Source organism: Geotrypetes seraphini, chromosome 4, assembly GCF_902459505.1.
Source record: "Geotrypetes seraphini chromosome 4, aGeoSer1.1, whole genome shotgun sequence".
Taxonomy (NCBI): Eukaryota; Metazoa; Chordata; class Amphibia; order Gymnophiona; family Dermophiidae; genus Geotrypetes; species Geotrypetes seraphini.
Window position 1 is genome coordinate 226,212,162 of NC_047087.1, and position 17,274 is coordinate 226,229,435.

The following is a 17,274-nucleotide window of genomic DNA, read 5'->3' on the forward strand; positions in this document are numbered from 1 at the left end:
ATTTATTTAAAATGTTTGCAAATTGATCTTATCCTTAGACTGGAAAAAACAAAGCAATATGCTATTGTAAATGTATAAAAGGAACAAAAAAGAACAATATAATTGCTGAAAACCAAGAAAGAATTGGCATTTTACAATACTAAATATGGTTCAGTAGCATAAATCATTTATATATATATTAGAAAAAAACTGAGGTTGGCTATCGCATAACTTTTATCCAGGAAGCTCAATGTCCAACAATCTATGAGTTAATACAGTATGTTAGAATAAATTGTTTATATAAAATAGCCCATGCTTGATTATTGCAAGTTATCATAATACAAACATTTCACATAGCCTGAAAATATTCAGACAACTTTTATGCGGCGCAGATCATTCAGCGCGGCTCTCTGCGCTAAAAGCCGCTAGCGCGGTTTCGTAGAAGAGGGGGTTAGATTGAGGATGCTAGATGACTTTCCTGGTCATAGGGTCAAAAGCTGCCTGGACAGCCCCAGTATTCAGGGGCATCCAGATGAATTTATCCATAAGTAGGACTGTACAAATGGCAGTCTTAATCTTTAGAGTCCTACTTAAATAGAGAGCAAAGCTGCAAACCAGTAAAAAGATAAGTGCATAAGCCTTTCACTTCTTTTGTTGTGGCCAGCCTTCTAAATTCTGAGGCCATCTACTTTTTATCCACATAGAAGTGCACACAGTACAAAAGTATATGCATATTTTTAGCTATTGTGAGGGGGATTTTCAACCAGAGTAATGTGACCAGATATCTATTTAGTATTGTCTTGAAAGCTGTCCCTATTCAGTAGTTAAAAATGTTTATCTATCCTATCCAGTGTGACTGGTGAAAGCAAAGTGTCTTAGAATTAAACCAAACATCTATTTTAGGTCTTCAACTCGTGACCTCTTTCTTAAATGACTGCAGTGGCTTGTACTGAATAGACTCAATAGAAGACGTCACCCCCTATAAGGTTCAGCTTTCTTTTTATTTAAGAGACAACAACTTGTGACAGATCCCGTGCCTAAAGAACAAACAAATAATTTGTCCTTGTCCATTCTTAATAGAGTACTATACTTGATATAGGCCTCTTACAAGTAGCATATTGAGCATCGCATACAGAAACAAATAAAGTATGAGAAAAATGAGACTTCAGCTTGTGAGCTATGAAAAATTTCTTCCTGATTCAAGACACGAAAATTCAAATAAGTAGAGTCTTTAAGTTGTCAAGATCTAGCAAAGTGACAAGTAGAACCTGACCTATTAACTGAATCTCTAAAGTCCACAAAAACAGTATTGATCAAAGTGTGTTGAAAGGATGAGTCATATAGGGCCAGATTGTACAAATGGTGCCCAGGGCAGGATTAACCAGTAGGCCAAGTAGGCACGTGCCTAGGGCCTGAAATGGTCAGGGGGGCCTGATGAAGGAGGGCATCAACATTGTTTTTTCTAAACAGCGATGGGCCCCTCCAGCATCGATCGGCAACGCGGGCCCTCCCCCATCGACGAAAAGTAAGACAAGCAAGTAACGCAGTTACGAAAGGCGATAGGAACTGTAATTGTGCAAGCGGTGCTGCTTGCCCAAAGCTTCCCTCTGACGCAGTTTCCTGTTTCCGCCTGAGTGCATGGTGGGGTGGGGCGGGGCAGGGGGCCCAGTGTACTTGGGTGCCTAGGGGCCCTCGATGAATTAATCCTGCCCTGATGGTGCCAGTATCAGCAGCCGCCTAAAAAATGTAACAGTGCTATTTGTAGAATCACAGCTACCTCAAACATAGGTGCCAGAAATGTAGGTCAGGATTTTTGAGGCCTACGTTTCCGGTATCTTTGTTTAACGTGAATTGCATCTACAGACGCATCTAAGGATACCTAAGGTCATTTCTGGCATTAGCCATGCCTACTTCAACCCTAGATGCCCCCGTAAATGCAATCTAGGTGCCTACATTTTTGTTTTTCAATGATTTTAAAATAATTTTTATATGGCTTTGCTATTTTACCCCCTCCTTTACGCTATGCCAACCATCATATCCAGCACTACAACTCCGAGCCAGTAACCTGGTCTGACCACTACCTTATCACATTCCATATCACAAACTCAGCTGTAGAACCACCAACTAAGAAGATACTCAACCCTAACTCAGTCAGCCTAGAAAATCTATCATTTGGAATCTTTAAAATAGCTGAAACAAGTAGGACTGAACCAACACCAATTAAAGAAGCCACGTCAAACTGGCACATGCAAATTAAGACCCTGTAAGAAGACCTAGCAGAAACCCAAAAAATAAAACCTAATGCTTGCAAGTTCTCATCCCCCTGGTTTACAGACGACATCAGGAAAAAGAAGAGAAAACTAAGAAAAGCCTAAATAAATTGGTGCAAATCCAAAAATAAAAAGGATAAAGCCCACTGGAAAGAACTACTACAGGAGTACAAACTATCAATCCATGATGGAAAAAAAACCCTACTACACTAATCTCCTAAAGAAAGCTCCAAACAGATTGAAGAACCTCTTCACACTGACAAAAAACATGCTCATGGCCTCACAAGGAAATAAAAAAAACCTACAAATCATAGAACATAGAAACATAGAAAGGTGACGGCAGAAAAGGGCCACAGCCCATCAAGTCTGCCCACTTTACTGACCCACCCCATTAAGTCTGAGTGCTGATGACTTAGTTCCTTAGCTCGACCCTCGTAGGGATCCCACGTGGATATCCCATCTATTCTTAAAGTCGAGCACATTGGCGGCCTTGACCACCTGCATCGGAAGTTTGTTCCAATGATCCACCACCCTTTCCGTGAAGAAGTACTTCCTGGCGTCACCACTAAATTTCCCTCCTCTGAGTTTAAGCGGGTGCCCCCTTGTGACCGAGGGTCCCATGGGAAAGAATATGTCATTTTCCATCTCGACACGACCTGTGACGTATTTAAATGTCTCAATCATGTCACCCCTTTCCCTGCGCTCCTCTAGAGTATAGAGCTGCAATTTGCCCAGTCTTTCTTCGTATGAGAGACCCTTGAGTCCGGAGACCATTCTAGTGGCCATACGCTGGACCGACTCGGCTCGAAGCACATCTTTACGGTAATGCGGCCTCCAGAATTGCACACAGTATTCCAGATGAGGTCTCACCAATGATCTGTAAAGTGGCATGATGACTTCAGGTTTGCGGCTGACGAAGCTTCTCTTGATACATCCCATCATTTGCCTTGCCTTGGATGAGGCCTTCTCTACTTGTTTGGCAGCCTTCATGTCTGCACTGATGATAACTCCCAAGTCCCGTTCTTCTGAAGTCCTAGCTAGTGCTTCTCCATTCAAGGTGTATGTTCTGCATGGATTTCTACTGCCAAGATGCATGACCTTACACTTCTTAGCGTTGAAGCCCAGCTGCCATGTCGAGGACCAGTTTTCTAACGTGATCAGATCTTGCGTCATACTATCCACGAGATTGCTTTCACTTACTATATTACACAGTTTGGCGTCGTCAGCGAACAGTGTTACTTTACCCTGAAGCCCCCGGGTCAAGTCCCCTATGAATATGTTGAAAAGGGATGGTCCCAGGACTGATCCCTGCGGCACTCCGCTAGTCACCTCCGATGTCTCAGAGAGGGTGCCGTTGACCACCACTCTCTGAAGTCTTCCACTCAGCCAATCAGTGACCCATGCAGTTAGTTTCTCACCCAACCCCATCGATTTCATCTTGTTTAATAATCTGCGGTGCGGGACACTGTCAAAAGCTTTACTGAAATCCAAGTACACTATGTCTAGAGACTCTCCCGAGTCTAGCTTTCCTGTCACCCAGTTAAAGAAGCTGATAAGATTGGATTGGCATGACCTGCCCCTAGTGAATCCATGTTGACAGGGATCCCTCAGATTTCCCTCATCCAATATTGTGTCTAATTTACCTTTAAGCAGGGTTTCCATGAGTTTACACACTATTGATGTGAGACTCACTGGCCTGTAATTCGCAGCCTCTGCTTTGCAGCCCTTTTTGTGCAGAGGAACAACGTTGGCTGTTTTCCAGTCTAGGGGGACTCTCCCCGTACCTAGGGAGAGATTGAAGAGCGTGGCTAACGGTTTCGCCAGAACATCGCATAGCTCTCTGAGCACTCTTGGGTGCAAATTATCCGGTCCCATAGCTTTGTTCACCTTAAGTCTTGACAGTTCTCTGTAAACATCAGTTGGTGTGAACTCAAAATTCTGAAATGGGTCTTCCATGCTTTGCTTTGCTTCCAGCCGTGGCCCGTGCCCTGATGCCTCGCAGGTGAAGACTGAACAGAAGTAATCATTCAGTAGTTTGGCCTTATCAGAATCTGTATCCACATAGTTTCCTTCTGGCGTTCTAAGGCGTACTATCCCGTTTGTGTTCTTTTTCCTGTCGCTAATGTACCTGAAGAAGGATTTGTCCCCTTTTTTAATGTTCTTCGCTAGAGTTTCTTCCATTCGAAGTTTGGCCTCTCTGACTGCTGTTTTGACCGCTGCAGACCTTGTCCTGTATTCAATGTTTGCTTCTTTTTTCCCCGTGTGTTTGTATGAGAGAAATGCTTTTTTCTTTTCTTTGACGAGGTAAGAGACCTCTTTAGTGAACCATTGGGGTTTCTTTTTTCTTTGCTGTTTGGTTACCGATTTTATGTAGCGTTCAGTTGCCTCATGAAGGGTCAACTTCAAGGTTGACCACATAGCTTCCACATTATCAGTTACTTCTTGAACCTGCAACGTCTGATGGACGAAATCACCCATGCGTGCGAAGTTGGTGCCTCGGAAATTGAGTACCCTTGACCTGGATAGTGAAACCCTCTCTATCTACTTCCAAGAAAAAATTGATTGCATACGCACAAATCTTGATTCAACACCCCATATACCAGCAAACATGTACAAAATGCCACCATCCACCTCTTGAAGAACCTTCACTTATGCTGTGCGCTGCCCAATGGCTGCCAATCGACAAACAACGTACTGTATATTCAAAGGCCTAATAATGGCCTTCAAAGTGTTCCATGACATGGTACCAGTCTATATGACTAAAAACTAGTACCCTACACCCCAAGTCGACCACTAAGCTTGCAAGAAGAAAAACGATTATACACGCCCTCGAGACACACCCTCCGTCATGATTGCGTGTGTGTGTGTGTTTCCTTTGTGGGGGCATTCCTACAATATACGAGGTCTGTTGAAAAAGTTCCAGGGCTGATTTTATAAAAATGTATTAACCAGTCTTACAGCTTATTCCATTGAGTCCCCTTCAAAGTACTTCCCTTCTCTACGCATACATTTTATTTCCCAATGTCTTTTCCACTTCTGGAAACACATCTTCAGGAATCGCCAAAAGATGCTGCATCAAATTTTGCTTTATGTCTTCAATGGTGTCGAATTGTTTTCCTTTCAGCTTGGATTTAAGTTTAGGAAACAAGAAGAAGTCATCAGGAGCCATGCCAGGAGAGTAAGGTGGCTGGGGAAGAACTGTTATCACATTGTTAACGCAAAATTTGCGAATTGAATATCATTCAAAATGCCTTTCATGACTTATGACATGTTCCCCATAAGCCGCTTTCAACATTTTATAAGTTTCTGTAGCGGTCTTACCCAATTTAAAACCGGACTTCACACTGTAGCGCTGCTCATTGAGATTGCACATGATGAAAATAGCTGATCACAAAAACACATTTTCACAAAAACTGCTGTAGCTCGGAGACAAAAATAGATATCAACAAACAGAAAAAGGAGGTTACTCGTGAGGTTTCAAGCTACTCAGTGCCACTTAGTGCATCTCAAAAAGATTTTTCCATTGGTGCGCCATTCAAACTGTCCTGCAACTTTCTTTCTTTTTTAGAATTATCTTTATTAGCAAATGCAAAGGGAACATACAGCCAGTATTAAGAAAAGCGTAGAAAAATACAACAGCCAGATAAACAAGTGAAAACCATAACAGCAGGTGATTCATAGTACAGAAACCCTTTGGCTGGATAGACCTCGTATATATATGTTCACCATACAATGTCTGCCCTGCTTGCACTGTAATACTATGTTTATCATGCTATGCTATGCTTATATAGATGACTGTGTGCCATGCTAAGTTGCCATCCTGTGTTTTCCAAGCGGTGCTCATAATGCTGTGTCACACCATGCCATGTTTGTCATGTTATATTTTACCTGGTTTTATAATGTATATAAACTTGTAACCCTTTCTGAGCTCTCCTGGGAGGACAGGATATAAAACCAAATAAATAAAATACATTGGATCTCTAAAGGAGAGGAAGTGATAATAGATAGCATGAATAGGAAGATTAGATAGGCCATAATGGCCATTATCTGTCTTCATTTTTCTATCTTTTCTATGTTTATTGCAGTAGTGAGGATATGCTGGTACCATCTGACATACATTTGGTTTCTGTGCCCTTATCTTGGGCAGGCTAAGTTACTGACAGTAGTATATGCATGGGCAATGGCCAGGTTAGACTATTGTAATTCTTTATATATGGTCCTGCCTAACAAATAACTGCATAGACTTCAGTTGATACAAAATAGTGCTTACAGGGTAATAATTGGTGCCAAGCTGTGAGACTGTTTGGAGGGGAGGTGGTATCATAATTGTATTTTGAGCCCAAGGGCTCCTTTTACTAAGGTGCGCTAGCGGTTTTAGCGTGCACGACAGTGCCGCACGTGCTAAACGCTAACGCCTCCATAGAGCTTGCATTAGTGTTTTTCGTTTAGCGCATGGTTAGCGCGCGCTAAAAACGCTAGCGCATCTTAGTAAAAGGAGCCCTAAGTCTTAAGTAACTAGCAATTCCTTTACCTGCCTCTTATAACTGTCATTTATCACATACCCAGTTCCCTCCTCAAACCCTGTGGCCCAATCACAAATGATGACAGGAGAGTAGTGTTGGTGGACCTAATATTTCTCTAATATGATCTTCCTTCTGCTGGCACCTCTCCCATGCACTTCATAGCAGTTTGAACCACAATCCCTAAAATTCTGTATTTGGTGCTCTGAGTTAATTGAATAATGAGCCAATTAGCATTGATACTTGGCATCTTAAAACAAGCAATTATTAGTGTTAATTGGTTTCAGTTTAAATGTATGCATGTAAAGTTAGGAATGGGATCCATGCTTAAAATGACACTAAAATGGGGGTGCAGAAATGGGAGGGTTAAAGGCAGATCAGGAGTGTTCCTCAATTACACGCATAATTATAGAGCAAGGGGCATCCGTGCCTAACTTTAGGCATGGATCCCACATTCCTGTTAGTGCAATTGGATGTGCCTAAAGTTAGGCGTGGATCCCAGGCAAAAACAGTATTCTATAAACCATACCTAACTTTAAGCGCAGTTTATAGAATATCGCTCAGTAACATAGTAACATAGTAGATGATGGCAGATAAAGACCCGGATGGTCCATCCAGTCTGCCCAACCTAATTCAATTTAATTTTTTATTTTATTTTTTCTTCTTAGCTATTTCTGGGCAAGAATCCAAAGCTTTACCCGGTACTGTGCTTGGGTTCCAACTGCCAAAATCTCTGTTAAGACTTACTCCAGCCCATCTACACCCTCCCAGCCATTGAAGCCCTCCCCTGCCCATCCTCCACCAAACGGCCATACACAGACGCAGACCGTACAAGTCTGCCCAGTAACTGGCCTAGTTCAATATTTAATATTATTTTCTGATTCTAAATCTTCTGTGTTCATCCCACGCTTCTTTGAACTCAGTCACAGTTTTACTCTCCACCACCTCTCTCGGGAGCGCATTCCAGGCATCCACCACCCTCTCCGTAAAGTAGAATTTCCTAACATTGCCCCTGAATCTACCACCCCTCAACCTCAAATTATGTCCTGTGGTTTTACCATTTTCCTTTCTCTGGAAAAGATTTTGTTCTACGTTAATGCCCTTCAAGTATTTGAACGTCTGAATCATATCTCCCCTGTCTCTCCTTTCCAGTAGGTTTTATAGGCTTCAGTTTTTTTAGGCACTATATACAGAATTCATTCCAATGTGTTTCACAGAAATCTGCAGAAGGCTGCACAATTGAGACCATGTGAACAGAAGAGGTGCTATTAGCAGGATAAGCAAGTTAGAAAATTGCTGTCCCACCATGCTACTGGCTGTGCTTTCCTATTAACAGCTGGGATTGGGCTATCAAAACGTTGAAGGACTCAAAACAGAAAGTTGCACCAGGCCTCATATGATCTTTACTTTGCTATTATACAAAACATTTGCTGAATTCCTTCAGAACAGTAAGACAGTTCTAACAACTAGTCCCATTGGAGCTTCCCTGTGACAAGCTGTCACTTCTGGCATCTGTGAAAGATAGCTATCTTACTTTAGGTCTATCATAGCAGTCAAAGCAATAGGAGAAGACCGACGAGACAGCGGCGCCATTCAGTAAATAGTTTAACATGTAGGTTACATGAAATATTAAGCTAGATTGTAAAAGCACTAAATTCTTTCTCAATTACTAGCACTTGCTATGGCTCCACATGTCTACCTTCAGCCTGCTAATTGCTGCAATTTGTCATAGATTTTATAAGGAAATTGTAAAATTGACACATATTACATATTGAAAGACATCATTATAAGAAATATAAAACTAATACGAAACAGGAACATAAGCCACTTTTTACTGTGCTTACTGGCCATTAATGATTCTAGCACTCAAATTCACTTGCTTTTTTCATGACTTGCAGGATTTCTCACTAATTTAAAACCATTTCAAACCTATGCCAATTCAATATCGTTTTAAGTTCTGATTTAAGGGCTAGATTCACTAACCTGCCCGAAAAGGAACAATCCGTTTCCGATTCAGGCAGGTCCGACTGATTCACAAATCAGTCATATTCAAATGGGGGCGATCGGAGGAATGCTCCCATTTGTGAGCAGGGATCGCACATGTGCGATCCTCGCTCATGCGCAGACCCTGACAGTAGTGACAGGAGAAGTAGCCTCCTGTCACTGCTGTCAGGGCTCTGCCCAGATTTCTCCTGCCTACTTGCCCCAACGCTGGCTCCCCTGACTCTCCTGCTCTCTGCCGCCCTTCCCCGCGGTGTGAGCCCGTGATTTTAAAGTGGGGCTGCACTGTGGGGAATGGCAGTAGAGAGCAGGAGAGTCAGGGGAGCCTGAGAGAATACCCCACCCACTGGCCCAACACCCCCCCCCCATACCCCATACATAAAAGTTGGGAGCAAGAGGGGTGCTCAGTTCCTCCTGCTCCGTTGGCCTCCCTCCTGCCACAGGCCCCACTGGCTCAACCGCCACACCCCCGACTGGCCCCACAGGATGCATGACCAGCCTATCCCAGGCCAGGCCCTGCTTACCTTCCCCGCATACCTTACAAATGTTGGGAGCAGGAAGGGTGCCCAGTCCCTCCTGCTCCTTAGGCCCCCAGGATCCATCTTCAGGAGCAGGAGGGGTGCCTGGTCCCTCCTGCTCCTTAGGCCTCAATCCTCTTTGGCAGCAAGAGGAAGCGCTCCTGCTCCTGCTGCTGCTGGCCGCTCCGCAATAGCGACCTTAGACCATGCCCCAGCACATTATCAGATTATGGAAGATACTTATTAAGCCTATACCACTGAATTCAACCAGATAAAGACAAACAACTTATCCAGTTACCTTTTAGCCAACATTTGTATGGCTTGACCTAACCAATTATCTTTAATTGGATATACCGAATTTTTAATTTAGGCTAATAACTCCCTCCCTCCTTTACTAACACATAGAAAGGGTTTTAGCGCCAGCAGTGGTGGTAGCTGTTCCGACGCTCATAGAAATTCTATGAGCATTGGAGAAATTACCGCCGCTGCCGGCACTAAAACCCATTCTACACATTAGTAAAGGAGGGGCTGAGTTATTTGTCCTAAATTAAAAATAATATTTTGTCTGGTCAAGTCTTTCCCACAGCTGCCAAGTGGGACCAGTTTTTGAGAGAGAGATTTTAGTATGTGCTCCTGCCCCACCTCACTCTACCTCGCCTCACTACGAGCCCCTTCCACTGCGTTCCACGTTCTGGCACATCTCAATCTCATGGCCATTAACAAAAAAAACAAAACACCACTATTTGTACTGATGACAACAGGGATGGATGAGAAGAACTAAAGAGAACCATTTCTCCTTTTCTTCCTGTTATCTCAAAACTCTTCTTTTAACTTAGGGCTCCTTTTACTAAGCTGTGCTAGCGGTTTTAGTGCACATTGCAATGCTCCGTGCGCTAGATGCTAACATCTCCATTGAGCTGGCATTAGTTTCTACATGTAGCGCGGGGGGGGGGGGGGGGGCAGCGCGCGCTAATCTGAAGCACGCGGTAAAAACGCTACCGCAGCTTAATAATAGGAGCCCTTAGCTTCCCTTTCTTTATCTTAGCATGTAGGGCAGCTCTGTAAATATTATGCCAGACCCCCAGAGCACCAATATAGCTACAACTGGGAACCAGAACAAGCTGGGTGCTTATAGATCCCTACACAGGAACTACATGCTAACAGAATCCTTCATTTCAGTAATACATGCAGAACATGGATAGATTCTCACTCAATATAGAATAAAGAGCCGCAAATTAGAAGCTAACAGGCATATAAAAACTGAAATTAAAACCTCTAAGTCAGTCTCTGTAAGTTGTGCAAAACAAAAATGTGTTTCCTTCTATACTACAAAATACAGAAAAATGGAAAATAACTTGTTTCATTCCTGTTTTTAAAATGTATATTTTTTTGGTTTGTTTCTTGGCAATTTACCCCTCCCCCCAGCATACACACTTTTATGAAGCAGCGTTAGGGTTTTTGTATCGCGGGCCGTGGCAGTAGAAGCTCCGATGCTCATATAATTCCTATGAGCATTGGAGCTTTTACTGCCATGGCCTGCGATACAAAAACCCTAACGCTGCTTCATAAAAAGGGGGTGGGGTTAACTTTTCCAACCAGGTTGGATCCAGTTTCACTTTTCCATGTAGGTCTCTTTTTACAAAGGTGATTATTGTGGTGGGTTGCAGTAATCACTCCAATGCCCATAGGGATTCAATGGGCATCAGAGCATTTGCCATGTGGAAGCCAACTCTATTTAACATTTTTATGAGTGACATTATGGAAGGACTGTCTGTCAAAGTTTGTCTTTTTGAGGATAATACCAAGCTTTGTAATAGAGTAGACACCTGGAGGGCATGAATATCATGAGGTGGGATTTGGTGAAACATGAAGAATTGGCAACTAAGATTTAATGCTAAAAAATGCAGGGTCATGCACCTGGGCTGCAAAAATCCAGGAGAACGGTACAGTATAGGAGGTGAAGTACTTCTGTGCAGGGAAGAAGAGCGGGACTTGGGGGTGATTGTGTCTGATGATCTCAGTGTGGCAAAACAGGTAGAAAGGGTAACGGTCAAAGCCAGGAAGATGCTTAGGTGCATAAGGAGAGGAATGGCCAATAGGAAAAGGGAGGTGCTAATGCTATTGTATAAATCTCTGGTGAGGCCTAATTTGGAATATTTTGTGCAATTTTGAAGACCACATCTTCAAGAAGATAAAAATAGGATGGAGTCAATTCAGAGGGCTGCTACAAAATTGGTTAGTGTTTTTTGTCATAAATCATAAGGAATGTGATACTTGAAAGACACACACACACACAAAAAAAAAAATACCGGAAATGCTGCTACTAATTGGTTTTTGCCAGGTACTTGTGACTTGGATTGGCCTTTGTGAAGATGGGATACTGGGCTGGATGGTCCCAGATGGTCTGACTCAGTAAGGCTATTCTTATGTTCTTATGCTCTTCCAGGATCTTAGATGGTTAGCCATTGAACAAATTCCTAGCACATTTAAAGGTGGCTAGATGGCTTGCTTACGATTGCGGGAGCAATTTTGGATATTTGAACTAAATACAGTCAAACCTCATGGATTAAATGACTTTATTGAACGGAATACCATCAGTTAAGCTGTAGTTATGAAAGACTCTCTTTGTATGCCTTTACGAGACTCTGTTTTTGTCTTTTTTCTCCTGAACATACGTATATTAAGAAAAAGTACGTTTACTAAGCACGTATATTAAGTACGTATTTTAAGGACGCATATTAAGGACACAATTTGTATGCCCTGCAGGCAAATACGTTGTTAGTATGTCAGCAAGTAATTGATTTCACGTTGGATATACGTGGAGCGATGTTGGAGCTTGTTTTTTAACGTTGTGTTCTCTCTAGCATTTCATCCCCTCAGCCGGAAATGAGAGTCTTCATGCAGAGCGGCAGTGTGTCAATTTCTGCATGTCCGCTTTATGTCTTTCAATGTTCCTGAAGAAGGGGTTTTCTTTCCCTGAAACCAAACTGGTTTCAACCAGAATTGTCTCAAATACCAAAGGAGGCTTTAATTGCAACTTAACACGTTGGTCTTCCTGGTGGAATTGAGGATGCATCTTTTTACTAACTTAAGTTTAGCACTCTTTTTGACAATTATTTATGTTTCCCAATACTTTGGCTGACATTTCTAGGGGGCTCTTCTCATGGCAATTTACCCCCTCCCCTCCCCAACACACACAGGTTTATGAAGCTGGTTAGGGTTTTTGTATTGCAGGCCGTGGCCTATTATTGATTACTTCTGACTCACTTATTTCCCATTCATAATTTTTGCACATGCACACAAGTAAAATCCTATGATGGTGTGCGGCCTAAACAGTGTGAAACAGTCTCACATTGGTCTATTTTGGGCCTAGTAAAGCATTGGAGCTTTATGCCCTTTTAGGTTGTTGCTCCTTAAAGCTTACCACCTCACACTGAAGATTCACGTCACATTAAAAAAAATAAATTATAATGTTATCTAGTATTAATTTGTGTATGCATTCAGTGAGGATAGCCCTCTGGTAATTTATTTTTTTTGTGTGTGTGTGTGTATGTGTGTCTTTCAAGTATCGCACTCCATATATTTTGGGCTCTTTTTGAGATAAATCATATGGAGACAGACTTACCCCCTCTTTTACTAAGGTGCGCTAACCGATTAGCGCGTGCTAAATGCTAACGCATCCATAGATTAACATGTGCATGTTAGCATTTAGCGCGTGCTAATCGGTTAGCGCACCTTAGTAAAAGGACCTTAGAGACCTTAATATCCATTGTTTCTAAATAGCAGGTTGCGGAGACAGTGAACCAGCTATGATGGTCTCTATAATAACTGGCTCTGTGATTTTTCACTAAAGTTTCGGTTATGGATCTGAGCGTTCACTTTGAAGCCCAGGGTTATCGTGTGTGTGACCATTTGATGCATTTATTAGTATGTTGACAATAAGGTGATTAGTGTTTGTGATGTACTCTAGAAGAAAGACAGGAGAGAGGGGATATAACAGAGATGTTTAAATATCTCTGTGGCATTAATGTACAGGAGGTGAGTCTTTTTCAAATGAAAGAAAACTCCAGAAGGAGAGGGCATAGGATGAAGTTTAAGAGATGATAGACTCAGGAGTAATGTAAGAAAATACTTCTTTACAGAAAGGGTGGTAGATTTATTTATTTATTCAATGTGTGGAATAGTCTCACGGTTGAGAGGAAGACTGTATCTGAATTCAAGATAGCACGGGACAGGCATGTGGGATCTCTTAGGGAGAGAAGATAGCGGATGCTGTGGATGGACAGACTGGATTGGCCATTCATCCTTTATCTGATGTCATGTTTCTCTGTTTCTAAACGATCTGGGTTTTATTTCTTTTTTTCCATTCTCCTTTTTTGGAATATCCATTGTTAGAATTGCAGTGGCTACAGGACCATTATCCATTCAAGGTTACTGCAAGATATGGGTGTCCCAGAAAAAGTGCCTTTTTGTATTACATGCATTGAAAATATGGATGTTTATAAGCCAGCCTTCTCTAAAGAGACATATTGCTGAATCTTCAAGGACCTTCGATTTGAGAAAGAAAAATATGATTAGGCAAATTGCTAAAATAGTTTGAGTGTAGCCTGTTAAATCTTTTACCATGTGGAGCATTATGTCAAAAGTCATATTTGTAGAAATGAGCAATTAGCTTTCCTTCCTCATGCCAGCCTATTCTCTGTTTCCATTTTTTCAGTTCCATTGCTGATGTAAATAGCAAGTTGTTTGATTTTTTTTTTTTTTTTAATGTTTGCAATGATGTTTATTGCAGTCAGAAAGTGACTGGAAACTGTTTTGCTATAGAAGGGCTTATTAATGCTTTTGAAAGCTTGGAAAGTGCATATAAATAATGTATCCCACTTAGTGAGAGGGAATCTTTCCTGTTATAGTTTAGCGTGAGATGTTATTTTTATATATATACTGTATATCTTTTAATATAAATCAGGTTTAGTTCCAAGTTATTCTGAACCGAATGCAAATTGGAGTGTCTGCTTGCCCTTGATTGATAACTGTACTGGTTTATGCTGTTTCCTTTTTTAAAAATCTTTCTCTATAGGCATGATCCCTTGTTAATGTCTGGCAATGATCAGATTGACAATATGGACTCCAGCAGCGTGAAAAAATATGACTCGACGGGGATGTTTCACTGGTGTCCAGCCAAGGAAATGGAGAAAGTTATTCTGGTGAGTGTCTCAGAATGGCAGGTTTTCATTAGGGATGAGTTGTCTAGAAGATTTTTGTTTTGTATCATTTCCCATGTTCTTTCAGGAAATGTTTGTTTTATTAATTTTTGTTTGGCCATTTTTTTCTTCATGATCCATTGAGTGTGCACTCTTTTGAAAGAGGACACACCATGTGAGCTTGTGCAGTGGTTTGTGCATGTACAATGGTTGTCCTCTTTGCAAATAGTGTGCACTCTCTTGAAAGAGTTCATACTGTTATCAGTAAATGATAGGGCTATAATTCGATTAAAATTTTTAAATGCATGATTAATTACATAAAGTGCTCCCTCACATTGCCTTCTGTATAGTGCAATATATACATAGCAGACGCATGTTTTCAAAACTGACACATTTCAGTTCAATTGTCCCAGAAAAAGGTGGTATATCAAATCCCATTACCACCCTTACTAAACTAAAAATAGAATCGTTTATCTTACCCTTGTTATCTGATTATTTTATCTTTTTAATCATTTTGTTCTGAATCCCTGGTTTTGCTTCCCTGTGCTCTATTTACTCTTTTTTCTTTTTCTCTTCTTTATTTTCTCATGCCAACCTGAGTTTCTTTTTTCCAACTTTCACAATCAACTTTTCTTCTATTTAGCTTCATCCTTTTCAAATCTGTCTAGTTTCCATCTCTCCCTTCCCTGCCATTTATGGGCACCATCATCTCCCTTCCCTTCATTTTCCTTTCACTTTCATGGGTACCCTCTTTTCCCTTCTCTTCCCTCCCCTCCCTCTCTCCCCCACCCCCACCTCTCCATGCTCACCATTTCTCTCCTTCCCTCCTCTGTCACAATCTCCCTTGTTTTTCCATCTCTATTTCCCTATCACCCTGCACCCACCTGCACTTCTTTCTCCCAGCAAATCTTCCTGTGTTCCTAAACTCTCCCTCCTTCCTGTGGTTGGGTATCTTTCTCTCTTCTCCATCCCCCGGTCGGCTTTCTCTCGCTTTCTCTTCCTCCATCCCTACTTCCCTGCCATGGTCAAGTATCTTTCCTTCCTTCCTCCCACCCCCTGTTGTTAGTATCTCTCTTCCTCTCCCCATGATCAGATCTGTCTGTCTCTCTCTCTATTTTTTTTTCTCTCTCTCCTCCTCACCCTCCCAGAGTCAGGTTTCACTCTCTCTCTCCTCCCCTCCCCCCTTCCCACTTGTTGGGTCCCTCTCTCTCCTACCTTCCTCCCTCCTTCCATGGTTGGGTCAAGTCAGGTCTCTCCTTACTCCTTCCCACACCGTAATTGGGTCTCTATGCTTCTCTCTAACCTTCTATAGCCGCTGTACAAGACTACTTCATCTGCTTGAATGATTCTTTTGGATCCAACCCTCGCTGTCTCTTTGCCGCACTCAACTCTCTACTCAAAGTGCCCTGACTCCTCCTTCTCTTTCTCCCCAAACTATGACTGAATACTTCCATGACAAGATTCACAAGATTAGCCTTGAGTTCTCAATCGAATCGCCTCTGCCTCTCTCTCCTCCCATCTGCCCTTCTAACCCTCCATCGTCCCCTGTTCCTTTTCTTCCTTCTTTCTAATTACTGTGGATGAAACTGCACATTTTCTTTCTTCCTCCAAACCCACTACCTGTTCCTCTGATCTCATCCCTACTCGTTTACTGATCACCATCTCTCCTACTGTCATCCCCTCTGCCATTTCCTCAACCACAATGGTGCCCAAACTGACCAGATAGCTACTGGAAGAATGAAGACATGCCCCTCTACTCCTCCAGTGGTCACACCCCTCCCACCTCCCAAAGGTCTGAATGAAACAGTACATATCTGTCTCTACAACAACTGCAGATAGCATGACCAGTCCTAGTACTGCAGCAAGCAGGTGTCTGGAGTAGCCTGGTGGGCAGTGCAGTGGACTCCAGAGAAGGGGACCCAGGCACATATCCCACCACTAGAACATTTGTGGAAGAAAGTGTGAGCCCACCAATACCTGCCAAAACCTACTGTACTGACATACAGTATAAGTGACAACTTTAGCCATAAGGGCTATTGGGGTGGTAGATAGGTGAGTCCAGTAGGTTTGGGGAGTGTTTTGGAGGGTACAGCATACAATGTAAGGGGGTTCTGGTGAGATGTGTACTTGGTACTCTTTAGGTGAAGTTCACATGCTCTATTAGCATGTCTGTGTGGCCAGTCTAGTACAGATGGTGGCCCCTGCCTACTTACAAATGGCTTGGTTTTGACATTTTGCATTTGGACGTTTTTGTGTTCAATGGATGACCAAAAAGATAGATGCACTAAGGGCCAAAATATCTAGATAAGTCATTGTTGAAAAATAAAAGTGACATCTTGCAGTTTCGAAAATGGACATTTTCTCCATCCGATATTTGGATGCTTTTCTCAAAATATCCAAGTTGGACTTAGATGTCCTATTGAAAATGTTCCTCCAAGTGAAGTATCTCACCTGGAAATATTTGGAAGGTTTATCACAAAGTATTTATATTTAGAATGGCATATCTGCAATTTATGTGTCCCTACTGCTGTACTATGCCAGAAGATCTGGAGGACCTGCACATGGCCTAAGGACTGGAAAAGATAAGTTTTTATCCCACTGCTGAAGAAAGGTGACACCAGTGACTGTACCAATAATCGCCCTGATACCCCACACCCAGCAAGGTGCTTCTAAAGATCATCCAGTGGTGCTTCGGCAACATCCTTGATCGAGAACTTCCTGACGCCCAAGCTGGATTTTGTAAGGACAGAGGGACACGTGATCACATCACAAATTTGAGGTAGTT

General features: G+C 42.2%; 1 protein-coding gene across 4 annotated transcripts in view; it reads left to right on the top strand.

Moving 5' to 3' along the window:
- KCNMA1 (potassium calcium-activated channel subfamily M alpha 1) overlaps window positions 1-17,274 on the top strand; it is a 1,372,671-nt gene that overhangs the window by 1,115,032 nt on the left and 240,365 nt on the right. For all 4 annotated transcript variants that reach the window (XM_033940852.1, XM_033940853.1, XM_033940854.1 and 1 more), the window contains one exon: window positions 14,366-14,492. In XM_033940852.1, the coding sequence (XP_033796743.1) occupies window positions 14,366-14,492 (127 nt within the window). The remainder of the gene's footprint in view (window positions 1-14,365; window positions 14,493-17,274) is intronic.